This window comes from Trichomonas vaginalis, chromosome I, assembly GCF_026262505.1.
Source record: "Trichomonas vaginalis G3 chromosome I, whole genome shotgun sequence".
Classification (NCBI taxonomy): domain Eukaryota; phylum Parabasalia; order Trichomonadida; family Trichomonadidae; genus Trichomonas; species Trichomonas vaginalis.
Window position 1 is genome coordinate 4,291,492 of NC_067203.1, and position 24,470 is coordinate 4,315,961.

Genomic DNA, 24,470 nt, shown 5'->3' on the forward strand with positions numbered 1-24,470 from the left:
TATGTGGAATTTGTCTTGGATTGAACTTAGAAATATCTAATGTCATGAAATATGAGAACAAGTGGTTGTAAAAGTCAGATGTCAAAGTTTCTGCTAAGTCGTCAAAATATTCTGTATCTTGCATATGAGCTTCTGACGTTCTGACAACTACATATCTTCTGTCAGAACTTTCTAACTTCATCGGAACAGCATTGTTTGAAACCATAACGAAGTTTGCAACATTTTCACAAACTCTTTGGTCTTTATATTTTCTTTCAACAACTCCAACTTTGTCTGTTATAAGACTCTTCAAAGCATCTGAGTTCAAAACTTTTGTTGTATCTATACTTTGAAGTTCGTTACATACTATAAGTTTCATATTCTCTATTGAAGAGTTAAATTTACCGCAGATGTTTTCTAAGTTTGTCATATTAGGGTTCGAATAGCCTCTAACAGTTTGCATAAGATATCTGTAAAGAACGTGTTCTTACCTGTTCCTTGTTTTCCAATTATAATGAGAGCAGTTTCATTCTTAGCACTTGGATGTTGTAAGATGTTTGCAAACCAACATAAGATATACTCATAGACTCTTTCGTTTCCATTGCATATAATTTCTTTGACATGGTCTAACCAAGCTTCGATAACATTTTCTTTCCATTCTACTTGTTCGTATTTATATCCAGTGAAGATAGAATAGAAGTTTGGAGAAGGTGTATAAAACTTTATACCACGAACTGAAAAATCTTCTAACTTTGACAATAAGATATCCCAAGCATCTAACATCTTCATGCCAACTTGTACGACTTTTATTTTCTTAAGTTTCTGTTTACATTCTTGTTCTGAAACTATTGTCGCTTTAGGTTTGTTAAAGACTACATCCCATTCTTTCATAACATAACATTCTGGGGCAGAGTCGACATAAATGACTAAACGTTTCAAATTCTCGACTGCTTTGTTATAGTCTCGAAATGGACACATATTTCTGAACGCTTGGAAGTCATAAAAATCTGAAACATCTATTCTGTACATTTTTATAAAAATAAAAAAAAATATTTTTTTATTCTTGAGCTATTTGTTGCATTTGTTCCATTTGTTGCATTTGTTGTTCTTGAGCTATTTGTTGTTGAAGTTGTTTTTGTAATACAATACTTTCACCAGTTGCATCTTCCAATTCGAAACTTTCTGCCGTCATTGACAAATACATAGGACATAAAAGTTTTACAGGAACAAAGTTTGCGTCAACTAAGGTTAAGTTTATGTTTGCTAAAGTGTTTGAGTTTACTAAAGCTGAAAACTCTGCATTCGAATGAACAATAGGCAAACCAGCAGAGAATGTGTTATTTATACGCATAAGTATCTTTTGGTCATAGTAGTTTCTGTCGACATTCGAATAACACTTTGAACCTAAGTTTGAAACAATATATAAAATAGGTGTACTTAAAGTCAATGGAACAGACATTCCTTGTATGACACCTTTTCCTGTTATAGGAAACTGTTGGTAGTAAAAACCAGATATAAGTTTTGTATTATAGCTCATATTGTTTATAGTAAACTCAGTCGGACATCCAAACATAATGAAACCTGCTCTAGTTGCAGCACATTTTACACCCGTACTTAAAGTATTAAATAAGTCAACAAAACCTGTTGGTGGTATATCTGAGTAAGTATCTTCAAAGGAGTATTTTTTACCATTCACAACAATAAAATCTTCTGGTGTCAAAAGAGCAAAACAAGCTTTAGTCGTCATTGTGTTTAAGGTTAGTTTACAATATCGTCCTTGAGGACTTTGTAAGTTTGTTGTTATAGAATTATATGACTCAGGGTTTTTAGTCGTAATAGTATAAACCATTGTGTCTTCTGCCATTTATATATATTTAAAAGTTTTTCTGAAAGTGGAGAAGAACTTCATCTAAACTTTCACATGGCGTTTCTTGAAGTTCTCTGTCTAAGAAGTTCAAATATTTTGTAAAGACATAGAACTTTCCTTTGTCTACACGAACAAACAAAACAGGGTCTTTCATATCGTTCAAAAGTGTGTAAAGTCCTTTACATGAAATAAAGTCTATATTATTTTTCTTCAAACATCTTTCAAGAAGTTTTGACATTTTTACTTAGCAAATAAACTTTAATGAAATGTTGTGGTCGTCAAATATTTTTATAACGTCTGGGAAACTATATTTTAAGTTCAACGTTTCACCTCCTTTCATAACGTATATCTTGTCAATGACATTATATGAAACACCACAGCAACTAACGTCGGGTTCTATTTCTTTGATGTTTATATCGTCTGCCTCTGTCAAAAGTTTCAATAGTTCTTTCAAAACTTCATGAGGTGCAATGACATATGAGTTCACTTTTACAGGGTTGTGTTCGACCAAGTTTAACATTATACCTAAAGCTTGACAAATCTTCTCCTGAGTTTGAAGTTTGTCTTTCAGTTGTTGGTAGTCATTTCGAATATCTGCAACAGAACTTAAGTCTCTGCTAACTTCAGGGTATGTTGGTTCTTTTACAGGAACTATTGTTATACCATCTTGGTCTTCGTATGGTTTCCCCATTTCAACATCTCTTTCTTTGACATTGACAATAACACTTTGACTGTTTGTTTGAGTTGGTGAATTTAACTTCACATCTGCCACCGCCATTAAACCTTTTGAAACACTTACGCTTCTATTTTTCGGAAATGACATTTTACTTAGAATAAAAAGATGGACGTATTTGAGTATCTCTTCGAATTGAAGCAGAACAAAGTTTACACACACAAACAATACAAATACATTGACAGAATAGTTCTTTACACAAACAATGGAAAATGTTATAGAATAGCAGTCTTTGCTGAACCAAAATATTTTCATAAAGCAAAGAAAGTTGGTATAACTGAAATGGTGAAAGTTCTTGAAGCAGACAAAAATATAACTTCAAAACTTACAGATATTTCTAAAGGTAAGTTTATAATACAATTTTATGTCAAAACTGGCGTACTGTCAATATTTGATGGAGAGAAGTCAGTTCAAGAACAACTTACTGACCTGCTGCCAAAATCTGCTCGATGGAAGCTGTCGTTATGCCAATCTGAGGAGCTCCAGCAGGTTTCATCGAACGAATTTTCAAAAGAGCATCTTCCGTGAAAAGTGCTATTGGTTTTGTAAACTTCTTTGCTTTCAATTCATCTGGACCGTCTCTGTCACCAGTATATTGTATTTGTACAGTACCAACAGTTGAAATACCACCCATAAAGTCTTCTGAGTCAGCAAATGGAATGCCAAGCCAAAAGTTTGAACGGTCTCCATTTGTATATTGAGTTTTTTGACTTCCTGTATGGGTCCATACTTTCACATATGGCATAATAGAACTTTGCATTTCAGGGTTAATGGTTGTTGTGAAGTTGTTGTTAAAGTTCATAGCATCTAATGTCAAGTTGTATGACCTCATATCTTCAACTGTAGAATATTCTTCTCTTGGATAATATTTGCCATCTATGTTTATATGATATTTAATACCAGGGTTGTAGAAACAAGAATAGTCATTTATAGTTCGTCTGAACAGTACAAACATAGTATCTGCATGTTTCATTGCAGTTGTTAAGGCAATATCTGTTCTTGCACCTGGGTCAGCACTTTGGTTTCCAACTTCACCTGCAAAGTCTTTGACAGATATTTGGTGTATAGGGAACATAAGTGGAACTGCAATATATTTGGCAGCTAAAGCATTTGAAATATCTGGGTCCAACATATAGACTGCAAGTCTGCTTTCTATTCTCTTGCATTCAAACTGTTCGCATGTAACTTAACTGGGTCCCAAGCAGTTCCAGCAGCATTGAAATAATAGTTTACTTCAGTGTTGAGGTTTGAGAAACCAAAGTCTAAGTCAACTTTGTCTTTGCAAAATTCGGCGAATGACGTTTGATTTGCTCCCTTTACGTCTGTAAGAGTGAATGGGTCTTGCGTTGGTGCAATGACTAAGTTATTTTTGCTTGGAGTAAGTTCAATAGAAATTTTTCCTGCCCAGTTTGGCAAGTATCTTAAAAACCTGAAGATGAGGAAAGATGACAAAGGAACTCTAAGTTTCAGTTTTACTTTGGTTACTGCTGCTGCAGTTTGTCCAGAAAGGTTAACATAAACTCCTGGAACGTTAGGGTCAAGTCTTCTTATTTTCTCAATGGTGGCATACTGGTCTGTTTGTTCTCTAGCTTGTGGTTGTACTGAGTTTCTCAAAGCGAACCATTCATAGTTTGCCCATGTTACTGTTTGAACTAAGTCAGAGTTAGAATATATCTTATATCCCATGAAAACTTCTGGAGCATATTGGTATCCGACATAGAAAATTCCATTGCAACCTTTCTTGTCAGACAACTTGGCAGAAGGTTTTATTTCAATGTCTTGTTCCACGTATAAGAATGAGTTGTCAATAGAAATAATATGAAACCTGTCGCAAGCAATATCTACTGTTGTTGAAGAACCTTCTCCAAACTCACCTACGTTTCCATAAGAAACAGCAGTTGTATATTCGTAAGTTCCAGGAACTATTTCTGACCTTCTAATGGCATTGTCGCATTCGTTATACCATTCGGAAACATTTCCGTTCATGGCATCCAAAACTGTTGGCGTTATATTCTGAGCGGCGTACATTTCATATGGGTAAAAATATAGAATAGTTGGATTTATGTGTCATAATAGAACCCACGTGGACCAAGCTTTACTTTCTTCCTGGCTGAGTTTTTAACTCTTCTTTTTCCTTCATTGCCACTACTTTCACTAGATGAAGTTACTTCTTCACTACTTTCACTTTGTTCTACTCTTCTCTTCTTCTTTGGTGTCGCTTTTGGTAACTTGCCCTCTGCTTCAAGTTGTTGCATCTTTGCCTCATGTTCACCTAGTATGTTGTAAATTTCCCATGTCCTTTTTGCCTTTGGGCTCTGGTCGCCCATCTCAGGTAACCTATATCCTAGAAAGATTTTGTCATAGTTTGTATTTGAGTCTTCGCTTATTGTTTGCATGACTCTTTCCTGAGTTTCCGGTTCAAGCTCTTCAAATATAGCTTGTCCATATGGAATAAGCTCGTTTCCAAATATATGTTTTTGTAGCCATTTTGGTTTTCTTTCCATGTTACCAATAATATCTTTTGTGAATGGGAAAGCTTTTACCCAACGTTTCAGTCTTGCGTCATTTATTTCTGTAGTTGGTTTTATTTTGTCAAGGAACATGTTTTTCAATACTAACATTTCATTTGGTACTGTCCATTTGAGTTTTCTTAAATATTCATCCCTTCTCGGTTCATTGTCTGCAAAGTAAGTTTTTATGACATTTTGTAAACTTTCGTTTGCAAGGTCATGTACAATAGGTTCTCTTCCTTCTCTATCCCTAACTTTCTTTCTAAACTCTTCACCAAATATACCATCTTTATGGTTCTGTGTAGTTCTTTGAGATAAATGTTCTAGAACGTCAGGTGTTATATTTCCATCAGCCATGTTCATTTCATACTGGTCCAAAATATCTGCATGTTTCATATCTTTCAATGGCATTAAAGCCGCGCTGAAAATACCAGCTATATCTGGTTCACCATTCACTTCCATTGCGTCTACAACTTCTTGGAATTGTGGTTGTAAGTTTATGAACCACCTATCCGGATTAGCTTTATGACCCCATCTCATTGTAGTTCCATAGTCTGCAGAAACAAAAGTAGGTTTGTTTCCATATTGGTTAGGTTCTGAATGAACTTTAAACAATGTTTCATTTCTATATGTTTTGTCGAAATTTAACCTTTTATTTTCACCGAGTTCAGCCAAAGATTGAACGTTATATGGTCGTAAGTAAAAAGGGTTATTGTATTTGCGTACATTTTCTTTCAGTACTTCCATTCTATGCTGAATATTTTCATCTGGTGTTGGAGTCTTTTGTATGTCGGCAAACATTTTTCGATATTCTTCTACCATGTCAGCCGAATTTTTCTTAGACTCTTGGAAAGATTCCATATTCACCTCATACACTTGTTGAGGGTCAAGATTTTTCGGCTGTTCCAAATCTTCATCTAGTTCTGTGAAGTTAGTTTCCAAAGGAGGGACTTGTTCGTTTCCTTCAGGCTCTTCTAGCTGTTGTTGCTGAACTATTTCTTCCATGTCTGGTTGTATCTGAACTTCTTCCTGTGGAGTTTCTTGTACCTCATCTGCTGGCATTTCATATATTCCGAGACCGTTTTTAACAAGTTCCCTATCTAAGTCATCCGGACTCATAAACCTTTCTTCTTTCGTTCCGTCTCTATTTTTTACGCGTTTCATGAAGAGAGTTGAATTGTCATTTAGCTCTGACACCAAATATCTCGGAGTAAATTCAGTCATGTCATTTGGATGATATGCTATTAAATCATATCTCTTAGCGAGCTTGTATTTTCCAGGTTTGAGATTATATCCCATTTGGTGCTGAGCCATAAAGCTAAATAGGTTCGGGTCAGTATTTCCTTCCTTGAACTTTCTAATAGCTTCTTTATATCTGTCACTAAAGTCAAGAGTATCTGGGTAACCATATTCTTCCTTAAGCATTTTTAAGAAATCTTTGTTTCCTTGTTCTCTACTTCTTTTATGTCCTTGCTCTGTTTGTGGTTGTTGTTGTGCAGGTTTTTGAACTGTTGGTTGCTGTGCTGGTTGTGGAGGTGGTTGTTGTGCTGGTTGTTGTTGTTGTGCTGGTTGTTGTTGTTGTGCTGGATTTTGAACTGTTGGTTGTTGTGCTGGATTTTGAACTGTTGGTTGTTGTGTTGGTTTTGGTGCATGCCTGTGTCTGTGTCCATGTGACGATGTAAATGTTTTAGGTAGTCCTGGTGCAGGTGCTTCTCTTGGAGGGTTTGGTGGTATATAGGTTCCACTAGCTAGTATATAAGTTCCACCAGCTGGTATATAAGTTCCACCAGCTGGCACATATGTTCCATCTGCAGCATAATGTCCTACCTGACTTTTCGTTTTTAAGAAAGCATTTACTAGGTCTGTTTTGGTCTGTTGTAACTCTTTTTCTTGACTTTCCACAACAGTTGCTCTAACGGCGTCATAGGCACTTTGAACTGCCTGTCTCGTTGCTGCATCTGTTATTTTCGTCATATTTTGTGCTACTTCTCTTAACTCTTTGTCGAAACCTTCAGACTTCAGTTTCTTTCCAGATGAGAAGTCGTTCACTTGTTTCACCTTACTATGAAGAGCTTCGAAGGCGTTCTTAAAGTCAGCATTTGTTAAAGCTTCATTTGAACTGTCTTCATCCGCTTGTATTTTTGTCCTTATTGACCCTATAAGTTGGGCTGCTGCTTTAGCGTTGCTTGGGCATCTAACCAGTCATTGTTAGCTTTTATATATTCTGCGCTTTTCATTGCCTTTTGCATGGCTGCGTCGTTATTTTTACTTTCTTGTGCTAAGTTTTCATACTGTACGGTTTGGTTTTGCAACTGTAAAAGTTTTTCTGCCTTTACATTTGCTTCAACTTCTTTTTTATACTCATCGCTATCCATATATGTCTTCATGGCTTTTTGTTTTATCTCTTCATCTTTCAGTACTTTATATTGAGTAGTATGGTTTTTCAAATTTACAACATCTTGTTCCATTTTGCTACTTCTGCTGCTTTTTCTGACACTTTTTTCGCATATTCCTCTGTACTTAGTTCTTTCAGTTGTTCTTCCTTCTTCTTTTTCTCTACGTTTAACTCATTGAGTTTCTTTGTGTGTCTGTCATATTCTAGTTTCTTTTCGTTTTCACTTATTTGCTTCTGTATGTCTATGTTTGACTTTTTGACATCTGATATTTGATTTTTGAGTGAACTCAAATTCATTTGACTTTGAGGGTTATAGGCTGTTCCGTCTGCAGCTCCACCATAGCCTGCCATTTTCGCTAAAAGTGCCGCTCTTAAACCTCCACTCTGTGCACCAAAAACTCGGTTTAAAAGCATAGGATTGCTTGACATTTGTTGCAACATAGTGGGGTCATTCAGCATTTGTTGTTGCAACTGTTGTTGTGGTGTCAGTTTTACTATTGGATGTTTCAATGCTCCCTTCCTCTTACGTATATTCTTACGTAGCTTACGGGGCATTTTAAGTGAAGTTAAAAAGCGGTTTTTGACAGATGTTTATATGGCACTTTCTCCGGTTTATAGGACCTCTCTCATATTCTATCTTGTCATATCTAAACTCATAGTCATGTATGTCCTCTAACCATCTCATAACGGTTTCCAAACCACTTTTATCGGATGTAAAGTAAAAGCATGGATGGTTATGTAAAACGTCTAAAGTTTCTAAAGAGTCTCTCAAAGTATACTTCCTTGGAACGCCCGTAACTTTTCCTGTAGCGACGATAGACCCTTACTTGTCCGGACAAAGTTATACTATTTTGAGTGCTCTACAAAAAAAGTCAACGACGACGACTCTCAAAAATTTTTTATGGGCTAGAAGGGGCGCAGCCCCTGGTAGCCCCCAGTACCCAAAAAACTTCATTTATACTAAACATCTTCAGGGCTAGAGGGCACGAAGTGCCTGGAGGCCCCACTACCTTTTTTTTTTTTTTTAATAGTATTATTTATTGGCAACTGGCGTGAAGCGTCATTGAAAATCAAAATTAATCAACTGAATTGAAGACAATGTCAATGAGAGTGTAAGTGCATTCTTAAAAGCGTTGATTTTGAATACTTAACTTATAGCTTCATTTTGACAAATCAATAATCTAAATTTCAATTCTTAACATTTGAACATTTAAAAAGCGTTTGTATTCATGTTAAGAATTGAAAATTATGACATTTGAGTTAAAATACTCAAATGTAATAAATTTTAAATTTTTATAATTTGATATTCGCTGAATTCTTAAAAATAATATAATTTTGTCTTTGATTATGAATGAAGAAGATATTATATATTCTCACATCGAATTTCATAGAAAGGAATTATTTCTTACAAAATTCGATTATGGAAAACTTTTCATTTGAATGTGTCAGAAAAAAAATAAATTCAAAGATTACTCGAAAAGGTGAAATGGTGAATCGAAAGGTCAGAAAAACTATATATTTTGTATCTCATACATGTACTAGCAACATTATCTCATATATTCTTATCAAAAAAAACTGATAATTCATGGTGGAATTTACCGAGTTATTTTTTTTTTTGGTAAAAAAATTTGCATGGAATATTTTTCACATAACAATCATCGTGCGATATGATCGCAATATCGTTGTAAGAGCTTTTTGAACTACATTCAAAAAGCAAAATGAATTATGCTGACTTTTTTTCAATACTTATTTTTTGAGAATGGCATAGAAACTTTCGATACCTTTTCCCACTCCAGATTTTTACTCAAGGTGTTCTATTTTTATGAGAATTCTATCATAAATGCATGAAATAGAAGGTAAACGTACTGTTTGCATTGCTTATGTGAAAAATATTTCATGTATATTTTTTATCATAAAAAAAAAGCATTGTATGTTATAAGCATGTCGTTTTGTCGGATTTGGAATTGTCCCCAAAACGACATCCTTAGATGTTGTTTCTTAATAGCGTTGATACAATTAAGAAAATAAAAAGCATAGTGGTTATCACTAAATATCATTTACAAGTTACATACACAATCAAAAATACTTCTCACAAGCAAATATATCAATCATTTTGCACGATTTTTATTTAGTTTTATATTTTTCTCCGAAATATGTTTTTTATTGATTACAATTATTTGTTTAAAAGACTTGAAAGCACATGTCCAACTTTTAATCCAGAAAAAGAGATTTTTAATTTTTTTATGAAAAAAAAAATATCGAAGGCTCAATTTAATTCTTTTCAGCAAAATCATCTTCGACTGATTTATGATTTCATGTTGCCGAATTTTAATTGCTTCCTCTTCTTTCATTTTTTCAAAAAATCACCGAAGTCCAAATAATTCTGTTTTTCTAATTAACCATTAATAACAATTTCAAGCAACATATTTATTTGTCTACGAATAATTTTTTGATTTTTATATAATTTTTTATGTTTGAATATTTTTGCATATCTCATAAGTTATATCGCATTATTAGATGCGCCAATTATATTTTTTGATAGCAATTTGTCAAAAAATCCGTCTTTCACTTGTCATGTCTGACAAATTCAAGATTATTGTATTATAAATATATCTGATCATTATTTAAAAAACAATAAACAATTTTGAGTCTAACGATGCTACTTTTCCAAAAGTATTCAATTCGATGAACCCGAGATTTTATTTAAAATGTATTATAGCATTCAAAAATCTTATTTCTGAAACATTTTGAGTTCCTCTCAAAAAGTTTTATGTACATTACAAAATACCCAGATTTTCCTTACTTTTACCACTCCCCATGTAATTTCTGGGGAAAACGATAATTCATTTTTTTTATGGATGAATAGATCGTTTTCCTAGAAAGGACCTCATATCTCTGGCTAAAAAGAGTGTCAGATCCTAAATAGATTATTGATCTAGTGTACAAATCCAATAAAAAGCCTATTTTTTTGGCTTTTTTGGTGCTCATTTTTTCGAAGATCTACATGAATATGGGGAAACCATCGGATTTTTTTGGTTAACCCACATCTTCATGTAGTCTGGACTATCTTTCCTCGAAGGACCTCTTTACGGGTGTAAAAACTCATAAAGTTCTCAAAAGATTCATTCTCGATCTCCATGCTGAAAGAATTTACAATAAAAAAGAGATCTACGCATCAAACTACAGCCATAAATGAACTGAACCCCTAAAGCTCAGCTCTTAGTTTATCAAAAACGTCGAAATCCTTCTCATTGCAATCAAATCTTCTCAATAACTCATAAGAAAAATCGAATTTTGATTAAGCCGATGTTATAGGTATCACAAATACTACAAACTTGAGCAATATCGAAATTGCCAGCAAAAATTTGAAATTGCATTGCTCATATTTGTTTTGTAAACTAAAAATCTGCTTATATTATTCATTAATTTTTTATATATTATTCATATACTTTAATAAAAACAATACTATTTCACCTTAAAAATGAATTTCATAAGTCAATATTATTTTTTTGAAAATGTATCAATTTTCGATTAAAACAACATGAGAATAAAATTTACGCAAAATTATTTTAAAAAATGGTTTTAAAAATTTACAATTGATGAAGAATAAGATTGCAAGAAGTTTTGAAGTTTAATTTTAAGAAAAAAAATTCGGATATTATTCATGGATCTAAGTAATCTGATATTTGAGTATCGGCACTATGCATGAAACATATATTTATAGTTTTTTTGGATTTTTATGATTTTAAATATATTCAAATTTGGCAATCCAATAGATTTTTAAAAAATAGGTAAATAAAAATAGATTACATATGCAGCAGATTTAGAACATGAAACAAATCTTATAGTGACCCAAAAAAAAAATTCATGATCCAAAAAAGAAAAAATTTGGCTAAATGGGAATCAAACCTTGGCATAATGAATCATTATGTCGGATGTTTCCACTACACCGGCAGTTCGAAAAATACCCTTGGTGGTTCTATTTAATAGCTACTCCCAACGATAAGCGGTGTCCCCAGCTTTAGAGAGGTGGTAAAAGTAAGGAAAATCTGGGTATATTTTTTGAATAGTTTGCCCTTACTGAATTTTATTTAATAAACAGTATCCTTCATTCTTGTAATGTCTAAGAGAGTGATTCATAGATTTACGAAAGAAGAAGATGATATAGGGTGTCCAAAGGTGCGTTTAGCACAGCGCTCTATATGAGACTATTAAAGGAGATATATGCTGATTATAAATATATAATAAAAAATATGAATATATGTATATGATGAGTATGTTGTATTTTGGCGCCATGCCGGGATATAAAATGAATTTTGAGACAAGAGGCGGTTTCGCGGGAAATTTTGGCGGGATTTTTTTCATTTTTTTAATGAATCATAAAGAAAACATCCTCGCTCTTGCAAAAAAATGCAAAGACTGTAAAAAAATCTACGAGACATTGGTAAAATGCTTCGGTATGGATGCTCCTAGCTATTCCACTGTAACGTATCATGTTAGGATGTATCACTTCATGAACAAAAAGGCGCCCATCATAAAAATTGACAAAAAATCGCCGGATCAAAGAAAAATCAAAGCAATTCTTCAAGCGCTAGATGAAGACCCAAGAGCATCACTCAGAAGGATAGAGGAGATGACAAAGATACCACATACAACAGTCAGTTATTATCTGCACAATTATTTGAACTACAAACTAGCGTATACACGTTGGGTTCCGCACAACCTTAATTCAGTTCAAAAAAAATCTAGAGTCCAATCTTCGAAAGAGCTCCTCTCTATATTGGGTGCGTATCAATCCAAGAAGTTTCGCTTTTTAGTAACAGGGGACGAGTCTTGGTTTCAATATGCAACAGAAGCCAAAATCATGTGGATCCCGAAGGATGAAAATCCGCAAACATTCCCAAAGAAAAAAATTGACACGCCAATGATGATGTTGTCGGTTTTTTGGGGCGTGAATGGCATCATCGCAATTGATATTCTTCAAAAACCTAATACGATGAATGCTCAGTATCTAATTGACAATGTTCTTACTCAAATTATCAATTCTGATGAGTTTGAGAAATCCAAACAACAAAAACAAAAGTTTGCAATTCATTTTGATAATTCAAGAGTTCACAAAAGTCATAAGGTAATGAATTACTTGGTGGAAAACAATGTCAAAGTTGTTCCAAACCCAATTTATTCACCTGATATTGCACCCTCTGACTTTTATTTATTCGGCACGCTAAAAAAGAGAGCTGAAGGACGCGAATTCGCGAGTCCAGATGATCTTGAAAATTTTGTAAGAGAGCAATTTGAGCAATTTTCTCATGATGATTTAAAGCGTGTCTTTCAAGCCTGGATCGATCGCTGCGAACGCGTGATTGAATCCAATGGTGATTATATTTAAATAAACTTTATATATATGTAACTTGTTTATTTCTATTCGCAGTATTCAGGTTTGTGCTAAACACACCTTTGGACACCCTATATTATCATTGAAGAGGTCAAGAAGCATGGTGACGATATAAAGTTAGCAATTGACATCCTAGAGAGAAAATATCGGGAAAGGCATTCAAGAAGATCTATTATTGAGCGATACAAGGGCTTTTTGAGCCAAAATAGAGACAAATGGACGTCTGACGAAGATAAGCTGATCTTAGATAACTACAAAATTTATGGAAACAAATGGTCATTAATATCAATGTTTTTGAAGAATAGATCCGGAGATCAAGTAAAAATTCGTCACAAGCAGCTCACTAAGATAAAAGATTCAAATCCAGCAGATGAAAATTCGAATATGATAGACGTTGTTGCAAATAGTAATACAGATATCAGTGACGATTTTTGGATCAGTTTTATGACTGATTTCGAGATGGATGAGGACCAACTTAATAAAACTTTTTGTTTGATTTAATGTAAATTAAGAATGAAAGCGCATTTTTATTAGTATGCCTAAGCTACTATGGGAAATAGTAAATAATGCTGTGGTGTCAGGGATGTCAGGAACTTTTTTTTAACTCGGATTTATATCACATAAATATGAAAGTATTGAATTTTAAGGTTAGTAATTGAAATTTTACGCTTGCTTTGAATTGTATAACTTCATATAATTGATTTTGAATTATAAAATAATAACAAATAATCATCTAAAAGTACGAAAGTATTGACTTTAGATAATTCGATAAAGATTTTTTGCTTTCAAGTTTTTGAGAAAATAGAAAAAGTAATTGAGAGTATATTGTAGAATAACATAAATGTAAAATTGTAGCATAAAAATTTTTTGCTTGGGAGCAGATGGTATTCAAAAAGTTATTACGCTAGCATTCACAAAATTGTTATTGAAATTTGGCACATATTTAATGTGTATTCACGCATTAAGAAATTCAAGTTATCTTATTGAAAGATACATTGAATTTGGTTTCAAAAAGCAAAATTTGACTAAAGTAATTAAAAAAATCTGTATCTTAAATTTTTTAAATTAATTGTTTTATTGAATTATCAATTCCAAAATTAATTAAGGCTTTACGTTCATACATTCAATTTTGAGAGGCCATTCAATTAATATTGCGCCTAAAAGCACACTTGTAGCCTCATAAGTTTGCTTTTGGAAAGAACAGACGCCTAATCCATTATCTACATGATGATATGGATCTGTTGGTAGCACTCAAATTGAATAAATACCTAATTTGAAAAAAACTTGATTTTTTTCGTCCAAAATCAATTTTGGAAAAAAATTTAAATTCTGATTGCAGCATGACTATTCACAATATTAGGAAAAAAAAAAAAAAAAAAAAAAAAAAAGAAAAAAAAAAAAAAAAAAAAAAAAAAAAAAAGGTAGTGGGGCTTCCAGGCACTTCGTGCCTTCTAGCCCTGATGTTGATGTTTAGTATAAATGAAGTTTTTATTCGGAGGACTCTTCTTCTTCCTCCATTGCTTCTGGGAAGAAGCCTTCTTCTGGGTCGAAAACATTATATAATGTGTCGCTTTTCACAAATTATATATGTTTTCATGTTTTGTCACTTTTCTGTCACTTTTCAGGTAAAAAACATTTTTATTATATATATAAAATGAATTTTACAAAACCACCGTTACCCTTCTTTGGAAATAAGAGTAGATGTAAAGATATTCTATTGAGAGAACTTAAGAAACTACCGAATGGTCTAACATTTGTAGACTTGTTCGGTGGAAGTTTCTATATATCTCATTTGTGCCATACAATATTTCCTGACTCAAAGATTATATGCAATGACTTCGACAACTATATGAACCGTCTCAAACATATACCAGACACAAACAAAATATTGAAAGAGTTAAAAGAAAAGATACCTATAGGTAAGATGGAACGTATACCATTAGATAAGAAAAATACTGTCAGAGAGGTTTTGAAAAAGGCAGAGTATATTGACTGGGATAGTATATCTGCTAGACTATTATATAGTGGTGCTATAAGAGTTCATGACATTGAAACACTTATGTCAAAAGTTTTATATCTTAACTATACAAATGTTTTCAAAGAGGACATAGAAAAATATATTGAGGGTATAGAGTTTGTGAGATGTCATTGGACAGATTTGTATGAAAAATATAAAGACAAGGAAAATGTTTTCTTTATAGTGGACCGCCGTTCTATAACACATGGGATTTCCAATACCAAGTAGACTGGACTTTGAGAGACTCTTTAGAAACTTTAGACGTTTTACATAACCATCCATGCTTTTACTTTACATCCGATAAAAGTGGTTTGGAAAGTGTCATGAGATGGTTAGAGGACATACATGACTATGAGTTTAGATACGATAAGATAGAAATGAGAGAGGTCCTATAAACTGGAGAAAGTGTCATAACAAAGAAATTTTACTAGTAAGTAAATGTGGTTTGAAATAGGACTACTTGTTTTAGGTTTTTTCCATTGTGTCATTTACTTATTTGACGTGGCAGAAAGATATAGAGAATATGAAGATGAACCAATGCCAGCAAATGTTCAGCATATGTACTCGTAAGAGATATTTTTATCTAATATTAAATGGACGCACAGAACTTAGCGAATGCACAGCAACCTGGACAACCAAACCCAGAGAATATTCCAAATGAAGTTAGAATACAAACTGCAATGGCAAACTATGGTCAAGTGCCAACAGATGTACAAATGCAAACTGCCATGTCAAATGACGCTGCGTTAGGCTTACCACCATGGTATGCAAATATGAGATGGAAAGAGTTTTATACAAACCCTGAAGTGGGATATAAACAACTCTATGCAGATGACGCGAACACAGGAGTTGACCCAGAGTATGTTTTCTACCAGAGGAGAAATAGAATGTATGAGCTCCAGTTAAAGAATGCTATGGAACTCAGAAGGAAACGTAAGAGACTAGGTGGACATTAGATTTTTACATATAGTAAAATGGGTTTCTTCAGTAGTATTGGAAACTTCTTTCGAAATGTTGGAAGAGGTATATGGAATGGAATAAAAACCGTAGGAAGAGGAATTTGGAACGGTGTCAAAAATATTGGTAAAAGAGTAGGTCAGTTCGTTGGTATTATACCTAAAGACCCTGAACCAGAAGAACAAGCTCCTGTTATACAACAGCCTGAACCTGCACCACAGTCTAGTTGGCAACCAAATCCAACACCTCAACCGTATTAAAAAATTATATTTTTACCGTTCGATAGTAGTTGTATATGAAACTAAGTTCTAAGTAAAACGCGTGGTATAATGGAACTATTCTCTTTCTTCCATCTGTTGTAAACCATACTTGAAAGTCTGAAATACTTCCACTCGGTGGTTCATATAGGCTTTGTAGGTTTTTCGTAAAAGTCATTTGCCAAGCATAAAAAAGAGTTTTGTGCACCAGAAAATGAAGCATGAACGATAATAGCATCTGAGTCGAAAACATTTTCATATGTTCCATTAGGGTTTTCGACTTCATAAAAGTTCGGGTGTACTGGATATTCTGCAGGCTGATTTAACATCCTCAAAAATCTATACCATGCCAAGTTGTTATATTTTGTAGAAATATAAACGTCTTCTCCAAGGTCTTCTATTCTATTGAATTTAACAGTTGCATTTTTCCTGTCATATATAATATCGAGATGGTACTCTCCTTCGTCAATGTTGTACTGTTTTGCATATTCGAGATAGATATCGTTTATTTTTTCTTGAAAAGCTTGAAGAGTTGTTTCTAAGTTTACAAGCAAACTAACTTGTAAAAGTTTTCCCTGTTCAAATTTCTCATACGTATGTTTTTCTTTGTTATAGTATCGAATTTCAAAAGCGACCGTAAATGGGAAACCATGTATGGCTTCTGAAATGAACTTCATTCTACGAAAGCCAACAGCTTTTGTGACGGATGGGTCTCTTAACCATCTCAATGGGTAGTCAAAACGATAGCCTTCATGCTTTACGGTCTCTGTCTCAAACTTTTGACCGACATTCGTAAAAAGTTCATCTAATGGTTTAGTTGTAGCAACTCTTGAATTTTCTTTTTCTATTGAAAGCATATTTTATCTAGAATAAAAATGTCGAAAGAAACAGCGTCTATGAGAGAAATACAACACAACCGACAACTCATTTTGCAAGCTCTAAATAAGAACACAACAAACTTTTCAAACTATTCTAAGATATCTGAGTCATTGAAAGAAGGAAACTTAAAACTGACGATAAACCCAATGACAGACGAGTTTCTGTTTCAAGACAGTAAGAACCATACTGTTTGTATAAATCCAACAAAAAGAACTTTAAACGAGAAGCCTATAGATGAACTTCTTTTGAAAGCAGATATTGACAACAAAGCTGACAAAGAATATGTTGACGATGAGTTAGCACGTGTGGCTAGTGCGTTAGTGAAGAAGGCAGATAAGGAATATGTGGATGAAAAAGACAATGAAATTATAGAAAGGGTTGAATGGTATAATGAACGGACATCGAAGATTTTAAAAACGAAAGCTGATACAGGATGGGTTTCAGGGTGTTTAGACCTTAAAGCCGACAAAGAAACTGTAGATATGTTGGCACAAACGGTTTCAAGTCATACCAGAGGTTTAATGGAAGATGGACAACAGTTGAAAGAGCTTGAGAAAGGTGTTACAGAGTTAAGGAATACAAAAGCAGACTCGACATGGATAAAAGGATATGTAGATGCAACAAAAGAACGTATTTTCGCATGGACAGAAGGAACATACCCACAAAAATATCATAGACATAGCATCTCTGACGTAAATGAACTTGAAGAAAAGTTATATAAAAAAGCAGACAAAACAGAGCTTCAAACATTAAAGACAGAAATACTTCATACAGTATATCCTATAGGTTCTATTTATACGTCAATGAACTCTACCAGACCAGAAGTAGTACTTGGTTTTGGAACTTGGACTCAAATAGTCGACAGGTTTTTGTATTGTGCAAACTCTTCAAAGGAAACAGGTGGAAGTAAAACGATTTCAGGTGAAAACTTACCTGCACACAGTCATTACATAAATTTAACTACAGCTGAAGCAGGTTGGCATAAGCATAGATATTGGGATTGGACAGGAATGACAAAAGGTAAAGGATATGATGTTAAAGATGACGTTAAGTTTGCTATAAATTGTTACTGGAATGACACTCAGGGAGGAGGAAGCCATACACATCGCATTACAGGATATTCGGAAACAACAGGACAAAGTAAAGACTACATGCCACCTTACATGACAGTTTACGCATGGTATAGAATTGCTTAGTCGTCATTTTCAACTTCTTTAGCATATTCGTCTGGAGTTGTCTTATATTTGTTAGGAACTGTCTTTGAAAGTATACCACCTTGAACCTTAACAAGTTTGAAACGAGGTCTGACAATAGTAGTTTTATCTTCTGCTTGCAGTCTGTACATTTTGCCATGTTTGCCTAAAACTTCATAATATTCTCTTGTATACTTTCTTCTATTTTTACGAACACGAACGTGAGTACCTGTCGAGTTCCCATTGTTGTCATAGTCAATAGTATTTTCATATGGGTCGCGTTTAGGTATTTCTATTTTTACTTTGTCACCTTTCTGAAGTTTGAAGCCTGGCATTCTTTCTTGTTTGTCTCTTTTGACTAAACTATTAAATATATAGTCTTTCTCTAAGTCGGGGTTGTTTTTCATTTCTTCGGGGGAGTGGTTTCCCAAACCTTTTTGTTTACGGCTATTGTAAATATTTAAAACTTGTCTCATCTTTGCCATGGAGAAGTGTCTATATTTGTCGTCATATGACATTTCATCTACCTCACCACCTTGTGGTTGGTTTAAGTCTCTTAAGATTTTTATACAACTGTCAATGACACCAAGAGCAGAATGGTTTTGGTCGACAATGAAATATTGGTTTACATTTTTTGAACGCAGATAGTTTTTAATATCGTCTGATTTGAAAGAACTTTCACAGTCAGATGTCAGTTTTGTTGGATGGTATTTGTCAACGAATATTGTCAAAGCAGTTTTCACATCTAAAATATTTTTGGACTGTAATGGTATGGCTTCACAGTATCTTGTGTTTTGACCGACAAATATTAGCCAGTATGGAGGTCCATCTTCTCTATACCTCGGAATGTTTTCCAAGATATCCATAAACCAAGCATTTGGTGTTGAACTAAAGATTTTTATCATGAGTGCTTTCTTTGTCGCTTTAGAAACATAGGGGTCCTTGTTTGGATTCGTCATTTTTTACCCTATAAGAAATGGGTTTATTTGGCGCATTAGCAGGAGTTGCATCCAGATTTTTGCCCGCAGTGGGAACAATAGCTAGAGGTGTATTTGGAGTTGGAAGGAAGATTTTGAGTACATTAGGTATACTTAAAGAGAAAGCACAACCTATTATACAAACTGTACAGAAAGGTTGGGATGTAGCACGAGATGCAACAAATCTTATTCCAAATCCTGAAACAAGAGGAAAAGTTCAAGGATGGATGGACAATGTAGGAAGACAAGCAGGAAACTATTATAACAAAGCAAATGACTACTATAACCAAGCAGGACACTATATGGACCAAGGTGAAAGATTCTTTAACAGAGGATATAACCATGCACAACAATGGGTAAACAATAACCAACCTCAACCGCCTCAAACTTGGGGAATGTAAATTTTTTTACTGAGATGAAATGAACAATACAGCATTGAGACAAATGGGTTCAAGATGGATTTGTCGACTTCCAGCAGTTACAACCACACGTGTTTGTCAAGTTCTTCCTATACCTCAAGAAGTTTTAGACCGACTTAAAAAACCTAAACAACCAGTTGAAAACAAACCAAACTAAAATTTTTTACTGAGATGAAATGACCGAAGAAGTTGAAACGGTAGATTTGACACCACAAACAAAAAGTTCAGAACCATTGTCAAAACCTGTCAAAGAACTTACAGATGAAGAGAAAAATTCAATAATAGAAAGTGCCAGGTCTGGAAATACAAACCCTAACTACAAAGTCACTTTTCATAGAAATGGAACGGCTAGTATCTCAAAAAAGAAACAGACTCTCACAAATAAAATATTGAAGTCTGAAGGAGCTTTCGAGACAACAGATGGGAAGGTATTCTTCACCGACCAACAGTTCATTATAGAACATCTCATTGACTTAGAGTCGAAATATTCTAAACTTTACAACAAACACAAAAAGTTGAAAGGAAAACAAAAACAAATGGCATATGATATTTATGAAGATGTTGACGACACAACTGTTCCTGCAAGTGAAGTAAAGTCAGGTGAACCAAAAAGTGACGAAAAACCGATAGAAGAAGGTGAGCCAAAAACTGAAGATAAACCAAAACCAAAGGTTAGTTTCCAAACTAAACCAAGTCAACCTTCATTAGCTGGTATGGGTTGGCGTCAAAGACTTATGGCAGCAGGCGGTTATGTAAAGTAAAGAAAAAAAAACATTTTTTTATTTTTATAAAAATGCCCCCGTATAGAATGGATAGAAGGTCTGCTAGAATAAAAGCAGAGTTAGAAAAGATATGGTTGGAAAGTTTCAAAGAAGTTTAAATATAGGAAGGGAAGACCCATAAAAGTCTATGACAAACTGGCTGGTCTGACCTATGAAATGGACTTAGGAAACAGCGCGCGCAAATTATCCAAACAGGTTAGAGAGGTTAGAAGAAGAACGTCTTATGGACATGCCTTTCGATGTTTCTGAGCCTCAAGTTGAAGGACACGACGGCTTTGCCAGATTCTACTGGAAACATGACGAACAATTGCATCCTTTGAGAAGGAAAAAAGGGAAGGGTGAAGACAAACATGCTCCCATGGAAAGAACAAGATATGCATATGAGAAGTATCGTGAAGTTAGAAGTCAAATTACATCTGGTCGAACCTTTACAGTAAACTTTGACGAAGGAAAGAACAAAGAAGGCTTCATGGGTGTACTTGCTGCAATTCAAGACGGAAATAAGAAAGGATACAATCTCAGACTAACCGTAACAGATTTGGACGGTCACATTTACTATGCACATGGCAATGTCACAACAGCCGCACAACTTCTTGACGCTTTCAAGACTACAAAGAGAGAACAAATGGTTGACTCCGACTCAGACATTTTGAATGCAATTGAAGGAATTGCAAGTGTCAAGTTCGAATGGTACCAACCTAACCCTCAAGCAGTCAGACAACATGCTGGATACTTCCCCTTCATAAATAAGTCTGACATTGACTTGACAAGGTATGGAATTTACAATTCAATTGAAACAATTGTCAATGAACCTTGCATTCTTACATGTCTCAGGAACTCTGGTCTTGTTTCAGAAGAGAAGATGAAGTATCTTGAGTCATGTGTGAAGACAAGGTACATTCTCAGAGGTCAATTGTCAAAGATTGCACCGTTGGCAAATGTGAATATCCGAGTCAACATTCCGACTGAGAAAGGTTCTTCACATGACGACTATGTTGTTGACAAAGACTTACCATGGTTGAAGATTGTAATTGTCCACAACCACTTCATGTTGAACGAAAGTCTTACAAACCCATTGTTCGGAAAGGCAAATGCAACATTGTCAGAGCTGTTAACATTCTTTTCGAGAAAGGTTTGTTGGAACCAATTCCAGATGACAAGCTGACAGAAACTTTTGTACCAAAAGATGAAACAAACTTTTCATTGTTGGTAAGACCAAAAGTTGTTCCAGACAAAGTTATAGCACAAAAGAAGTACACTGTTCCAAAAGGAGTTGGATTGTTCGGATACCAACCTGAACCAGAAGAACTTCCAATGAGGTTGCAAGAACTTCAAGATGCTATAAACAAACTTCCATTGAGACATCCAATTGACGTCAAATTGTATTGGAGAGCATCGGAGTTAGGTCAGAAGGTTTTATATGAAACAGGTTGCTTCGACGATGTTTATGAGATAACAGGAAGTTTCTCAGAAGATAAGAGACTCACTTGAATTTCCACGAACTGGACCCATTGGTTGCGACAAGTTCGACTCAGATGAAAAGATATACTATGTCGACCTTAACGCTGCGTACATGAGGTTCGTCCAATATATCCCGACTGGAATTCCAAACGAAGATGGTGAGTTCCCAGGAAGGAACTATACAGTTGGAAAAGTCATACAACAACTGTATGATATTAGGAAAGCTTCAAACCCCAAACTTGCAATGACACTCAAATTGCTTATGAATTCGACATGGGGATATTCCATTAAAAACCTCAAGAGATGAAGAGTAAACACTATGAGAAGGTCGACAACTTTGTTGAAAGGTTTTCTCCTTTTGTTTTGAAGTACGAATTCACTCAAGGTCAAAGTGGCTTAGTAACCACATTAAAACCTATTGTCGAACATTGGTCTTACCCTCAGTTCGCAAAGGCAGTCCTTGACAACTACAACAAATTCTTCTCCGAAGTCAAATCGAAAGTGTGGTTTACTATGAGAACATTGACGCACTCATGACGAACGAAGAAGGATACAACAAACTCATTGAAATGGGAATGGTCGGTGAAAAGATGGGTCAATTCAAATTGGACAAAATTTTCACCGAAGTTCATGTCCTCTCCAAGCGTAAGTACTGGGGCATACTTGAAGACGGCACAGAAATAAAACATTGCATGAAGTAAAAAATTTTTATTCGAATTTGAATTAAAATGTGGGAATTCTTGGGAACGGGAAAGGCTTATTTACTTGAGGAACAGGTAAAGGTGGTGGAGGTGGAGGTGGTGGCAACCAGTCCATTTTATATTCCTTCCTAGCTAATTTCCGTTTAATTTCATGGTCGCCCTCGGAGTCTTTGAATCGGACAGGTCGAGTTACACCATTCTTGGTCTCAAACTCATATATAACCTGTTTGTTTGTATTTTCGTCGACTATGGCACGAGACACAAACATTGACCAAACGGACAAAAAGTGTCATTTCAGATGGTCAAGCAGCCAATCGCATTCGAGCACTTCGAAGAAGCCTTACGTTCCAAGGGAGAGGGTGTCTGGTGCAAGGGAGAGGTCATGAGACTCTACGAGCAGTACATCCTCAATGCCTGGGAGGACAAATCGTCCTTGGATTGGCAAATCTACCAACTCCTCTGGGACGACCTCCTACGCAACTGGGAGAACGAAAGAGTCCAATTCAAAGGTCGGGAACTAATTTTGCAAATTGACCTTAATTTCACATACTTATCCAAATAAACACCTAAATTTACTTGGGGTTTCCCCCTAAAATAAAACTTTTTTACTCTTAGAACCACTCGAGGTTCTCCTTACGGTTGTTGAGCTTGTCACCGTCAATGTGTCTGACCCTCGTCTTCTTGTCTGGATTTGGAACCCATTGCATACCGACAAGCCTTCCCATGGAAATTGTACCGTAATTCCGAAGGGTAAGGTTCAAGTGTCCCAAGTTGTTGAGGACTGGGGTAAGAACCTTGCCTGTCTCCTTGTTGCGGATTTGGTATGGGTAGGGTTGGGAAATTTCGTAACCGTCATCGGCAACAAGGGTTGCCCAAACTTCCTCTTCTTCGTGTTTTCTCTTCTTCTCTTCTTCTTCTTCTCTTCTTCTTTCTCTTCTTCCTCGACAATTCCTTCTTCAATTCTGTGTTCACGAAGTACGGTGTTGCATGTTCTGTCCTTTCCGAGTACCTTCCAGATGGCGTCTATCTCTTCGAAGAAACGGTAGATGAGTCTGGCAAGGTCTCGGTTCTCTCTCGCGTAAATGCGCAAGGTTTCCGTCAAATCATTCAGGCATTTCTCATTGGAAGCTTGGTTCATGAGGACATCGGCTTTGAGCTTGGTCATCTCTTCCATAAGACTACTTTGGAGAGTCTTCACGGTGTTTGACAGATGAGCTTTCAATTGGGCAATTTGAATTTGAACTGGGCGCTTTTCTGGCAACCTTGAAAGGACATCTGCCATTGAGTTTGGCTTCGGTGCTTGTTCGGACATCGAAAAAATGAAGTGGTTTGAGAATGACGGTTTTACTTCAAAAAGCTTGTTATGACAGTTATGTCATACAACAAGTTTAAAATAATATCTTGTTCTTCTTCTGAACGTTTGTTGTCTCTTCCGATAAAAGTTTCGAACATGAGAACCAAAAAACGTTTTTTGAGATTGCGGAAGAGTTCAGGCAAACGTTCATATTCTGGATATGTTGGGAGCAGTTCAAAACATCTGAGCTGACTTTCGGACAAAATTGGGACAATGTCAGAAAATTCATCTTTGGTCGGACTGCTTGAAGGTAAGTCCCTTACATGTAAGTAGCTCTGGTAAAGTCTTCTCATTTCTGCTAACTTTTGGAGTATAGCTTCGTAGTTTAGAAGTTTTCAATTTTAATTGTCTTATTCCACTCTTTACTTCTAAACGGTAACTATCCATGAGGTCAAGAGTAGCTTTGGTAGCTTTAAGTGGAGCTATCTGTTCCTTGACTCCTGCAATTTTGGTTGCAATTGTGGTTTGAGCTCCTTCAAGTTCGCCGTCTATGTCGTTCTCAACGCCTTCAACCATGGCTTGAAACTCTTCATCGGTCCATTGAGATTGGTGTGGGACGAATTTAACTTGCTTCATTCAAAAAATGAAAAAAAT

The 24,470-nt window shown here is 35.1% G+C and overlaps 13 protein-coding genes and 5 pseudogenes across 18 annotated transcripts, besides 3 other annotated features; 8 read left to right on the forward strand and 10 right to left on the reverse strand.

Moving 5' to 3' along the window:
- Positions 1 to 5,686: part of a mobile genetic element that runs on past the window's edge.
- TVAGG3_0927210 (uncharacterized protein) lies at positions 461 to 1,008 on the reverse strand (the record flags this gene model as incomplete). The annotated part of the gene is made up of 1 exon (XM_051252448.1): positions 461 to 1,008. A coding segment is annotated over one exon (548 nt), but the record flags the coding sequence as incomplete, so codon positions are not given.
- TVAGG3_0927220 (uncharacterized protein) lies at positions 1,037 to 1,843 on the reverse strand (the record flags this gene model as incomplete). The annotated part of the gene is made up of 1 exon (XM_051252449.1): positions 1,037 to 1,843. One exon carries the CDS (start codon positions 1,841 to 1,843, stop codon positions 1,037 to 1,039), a length of 807 nt encoding a protein of 268 aa, XP_051078023.1.
- TVAGG3_0927230 (protein of unknown function, DUF4106 family) lies at positions 2,091 to 2,624 on the reverse strand (the record flags this gene model as incomplete). Its single annotated transcript, XM_051252450.1, has 1 exon — positions 2,091 to 2,624. One exon carries the CDS (start codon positions 2,622 to 2,624, stop codon positions 2,091 to 2,093), a length of 534 nt encoding a protein of 177 aa, XP_051078024.1.
- Positions 4,024 to 4,607, reverse strand: TVAGG3_0927240 (uncharacterized protein; the record flags this gene model as incomplete). The annotated part of the gene is made up of 1 exon (XM_051252451.1): positions 4,024 to 4,607. A coding segment is annotated over one exon (584 nt), but the record flags the coding sequence as incomplete, so codon positions are not given.
- A 441-nt stretch (positions 5,687 to 6,127) lies between the features above and the next one.
- Positions 6,128 to 7,338, reverse strand: TVAGG3_0927250 (annotated as a pseudogene). The gene has a single exon. A coding segment is annotated over exon 1 (1,211 nt).
- Positions 7,339 to 7,402: 64 nt separating this feature from the next.
- Positions 7,403 to 8,039, reverse strand: TVAGG3_0927260 (annotated as a pseudogene). The gene has a single exon. A coding segment is annotated over exon 1 (637 nt).
- A 3,610-nt stretch (positions 8,040 to 11,649) lies between these two features.
- Positions 11,650 to 12,953: a mobile genetic element.
- On the forward strand, positions 11,746 to 12,873 carry TVAGG3_0927280 (Mariner transposase; the record flags this gene model as incomplete). Its single annotated transcript, XM_051252452.1, has 1 exon — positions 11,746 to 12,873. The coding sequence occupies one exon, from the start codon at positions 11,746 to 11,748 to the stop codon at positions 12,871 to 12,873; it is 1,128 nt and encodes a 375-aa protein (XP_051078026.1).
- A 1,316-nt stretch (positions 12,954 to 14,269) lies between the features above and the next one.
- Positions 14,270 to 24,470: part of a mobile genetic element that runs on past the window's edge.
- Positions 14,534 to 15,045, forward strand: TVAGG3_0927300 (phage tail repeat-like family; the record flags this gene model as incomplete). Its single annotated transcript, XM_051252453.1, has 1 exon — positions 14,534 to 15,045. A coding segment is annotated over one exon (512 nt), but the record flags the coding sequence as incomplete, so codon positions are not given.
- TVAGG3_0927310 (uncharacterized protein) lies at positions 15,670 to 15,852 on the forward strand (the record flags this gene model as incomplete). The annotated part of the gene is made up of 1 exon (XM_001295370.2): positions 15,670 to 15,852. The coding sequence occupies one exon, from the start codon at positions 15,670 to 15,672 to the stop codon at positions 15,850 to 15,852; it is 183 nt and encodes a 60-aa protein (XP_001295371.2).
- Positions 15,871 to 16,113, forward strand: TVAGG3_0927320 (serine threonine-protein phosphatase family; the record flags this gene model as incomplete). The annotated part of the gene is made up of 1 exon (XM_001295369.2): positions 15,871 to 16,113. One exon carries the CDS (start codon positions 15,871 to 15,873, stop codon positions 16,111 to 16,113), a length of 243 nt encoding a protein of 80 aa, XP_001295370.2.
- On the reverse strand, positions 16,118 to 16,967 carry TVAGG3_0927330 (annotated as a pseudogene). The gene has a single exon. A coding segment is annotated over exon 1 (850 nt).
- On the forward strand, positions 19,755 to 20,339 carry TVAGG3_0927340 (phage tail repeat-like family; the record flags this gene model as incomplete). The annotated part of the gene is made up of 1 exon (XM_051252454.1): positions 19,755 to 20,339. The coding sequence occupies one exon, from the start codon at positions 19,755 to 19,757 to the stop codon at positions 20,337 to 20,339; it is 585 nt and encodes a 194-aa protein (XP_051078028.1).
- On the forward strand, positions 20,584 to 21,382 carry TVAGG3_0927350 (uncharacterized protein; the record flags this gene model as incomplete). Its single annotated transcript, XM_051252455.1, has 1 exon — positions 20,584 to 21,382. A coding segment is annotated over one exon (799 nt), but the record flags the coding sequence as incomplete, so codon positions are not given.
- On the forward strand, positions 22,355 to 22,522 carry TVAGG3_0927360 (DNA/RNA polymerases family; the record flags this gene model as incomplete). The annotated part of the gene is made up of 1 exon (XM_051252456.1): positions 22,355 to 22,522. One exon carries the CDS (start codon positions 22,355 to 22,357, stop codon positions 22,520 to 22,522), a length of 168 nt encoding a protein of 55 aa, XP_051078030.1.
- Positions 22,545 to 22,790, reverse strand: TVAGG3_0927370 (uncharacterized protein; the record flags this gene model as incomplete). The annotated part of the gene is made up of 1 exon (XM_001284385.1): positions 22,545 to 22,790. The coding sequence occupies one exon, from the start codon at positions 22,788 to 22,790 to the stop codon at positions 22,545 to 22,547; it is 246 nt and encodes an 81-aa protein (XP_001284386.1).
- On the forward strand, positions 22,821 to 23,084 carry TVAGG3_0927380 (uncharacterized protein; the record flags this gene model as incomplete). Its single annotated transcript, XM_051252457.1, has 1 exon — positions 22,821 to 23,084. The coding sequence occupies one exon, from the start codon at positions 22,821 to 22,823 to the stop codon at positions 23,082 to 23,084; it is 264 nt and encodes an 87-aa protein (XP_051078031.1).
- Positions 23,134 to 23,834, reverse strand: TVAGG3_0927390 (annotated as a pseudogene). Its single transcript has one exon. A coding segment is annotated over exon 1 (701 nt).
- On the reverse strand, positions 23,867 to 24,452 carry TVAGG3_0927400 (annotated as a pseudogene). The gene has a single exon. A coding segment is annotated over exon 1 (586 nt).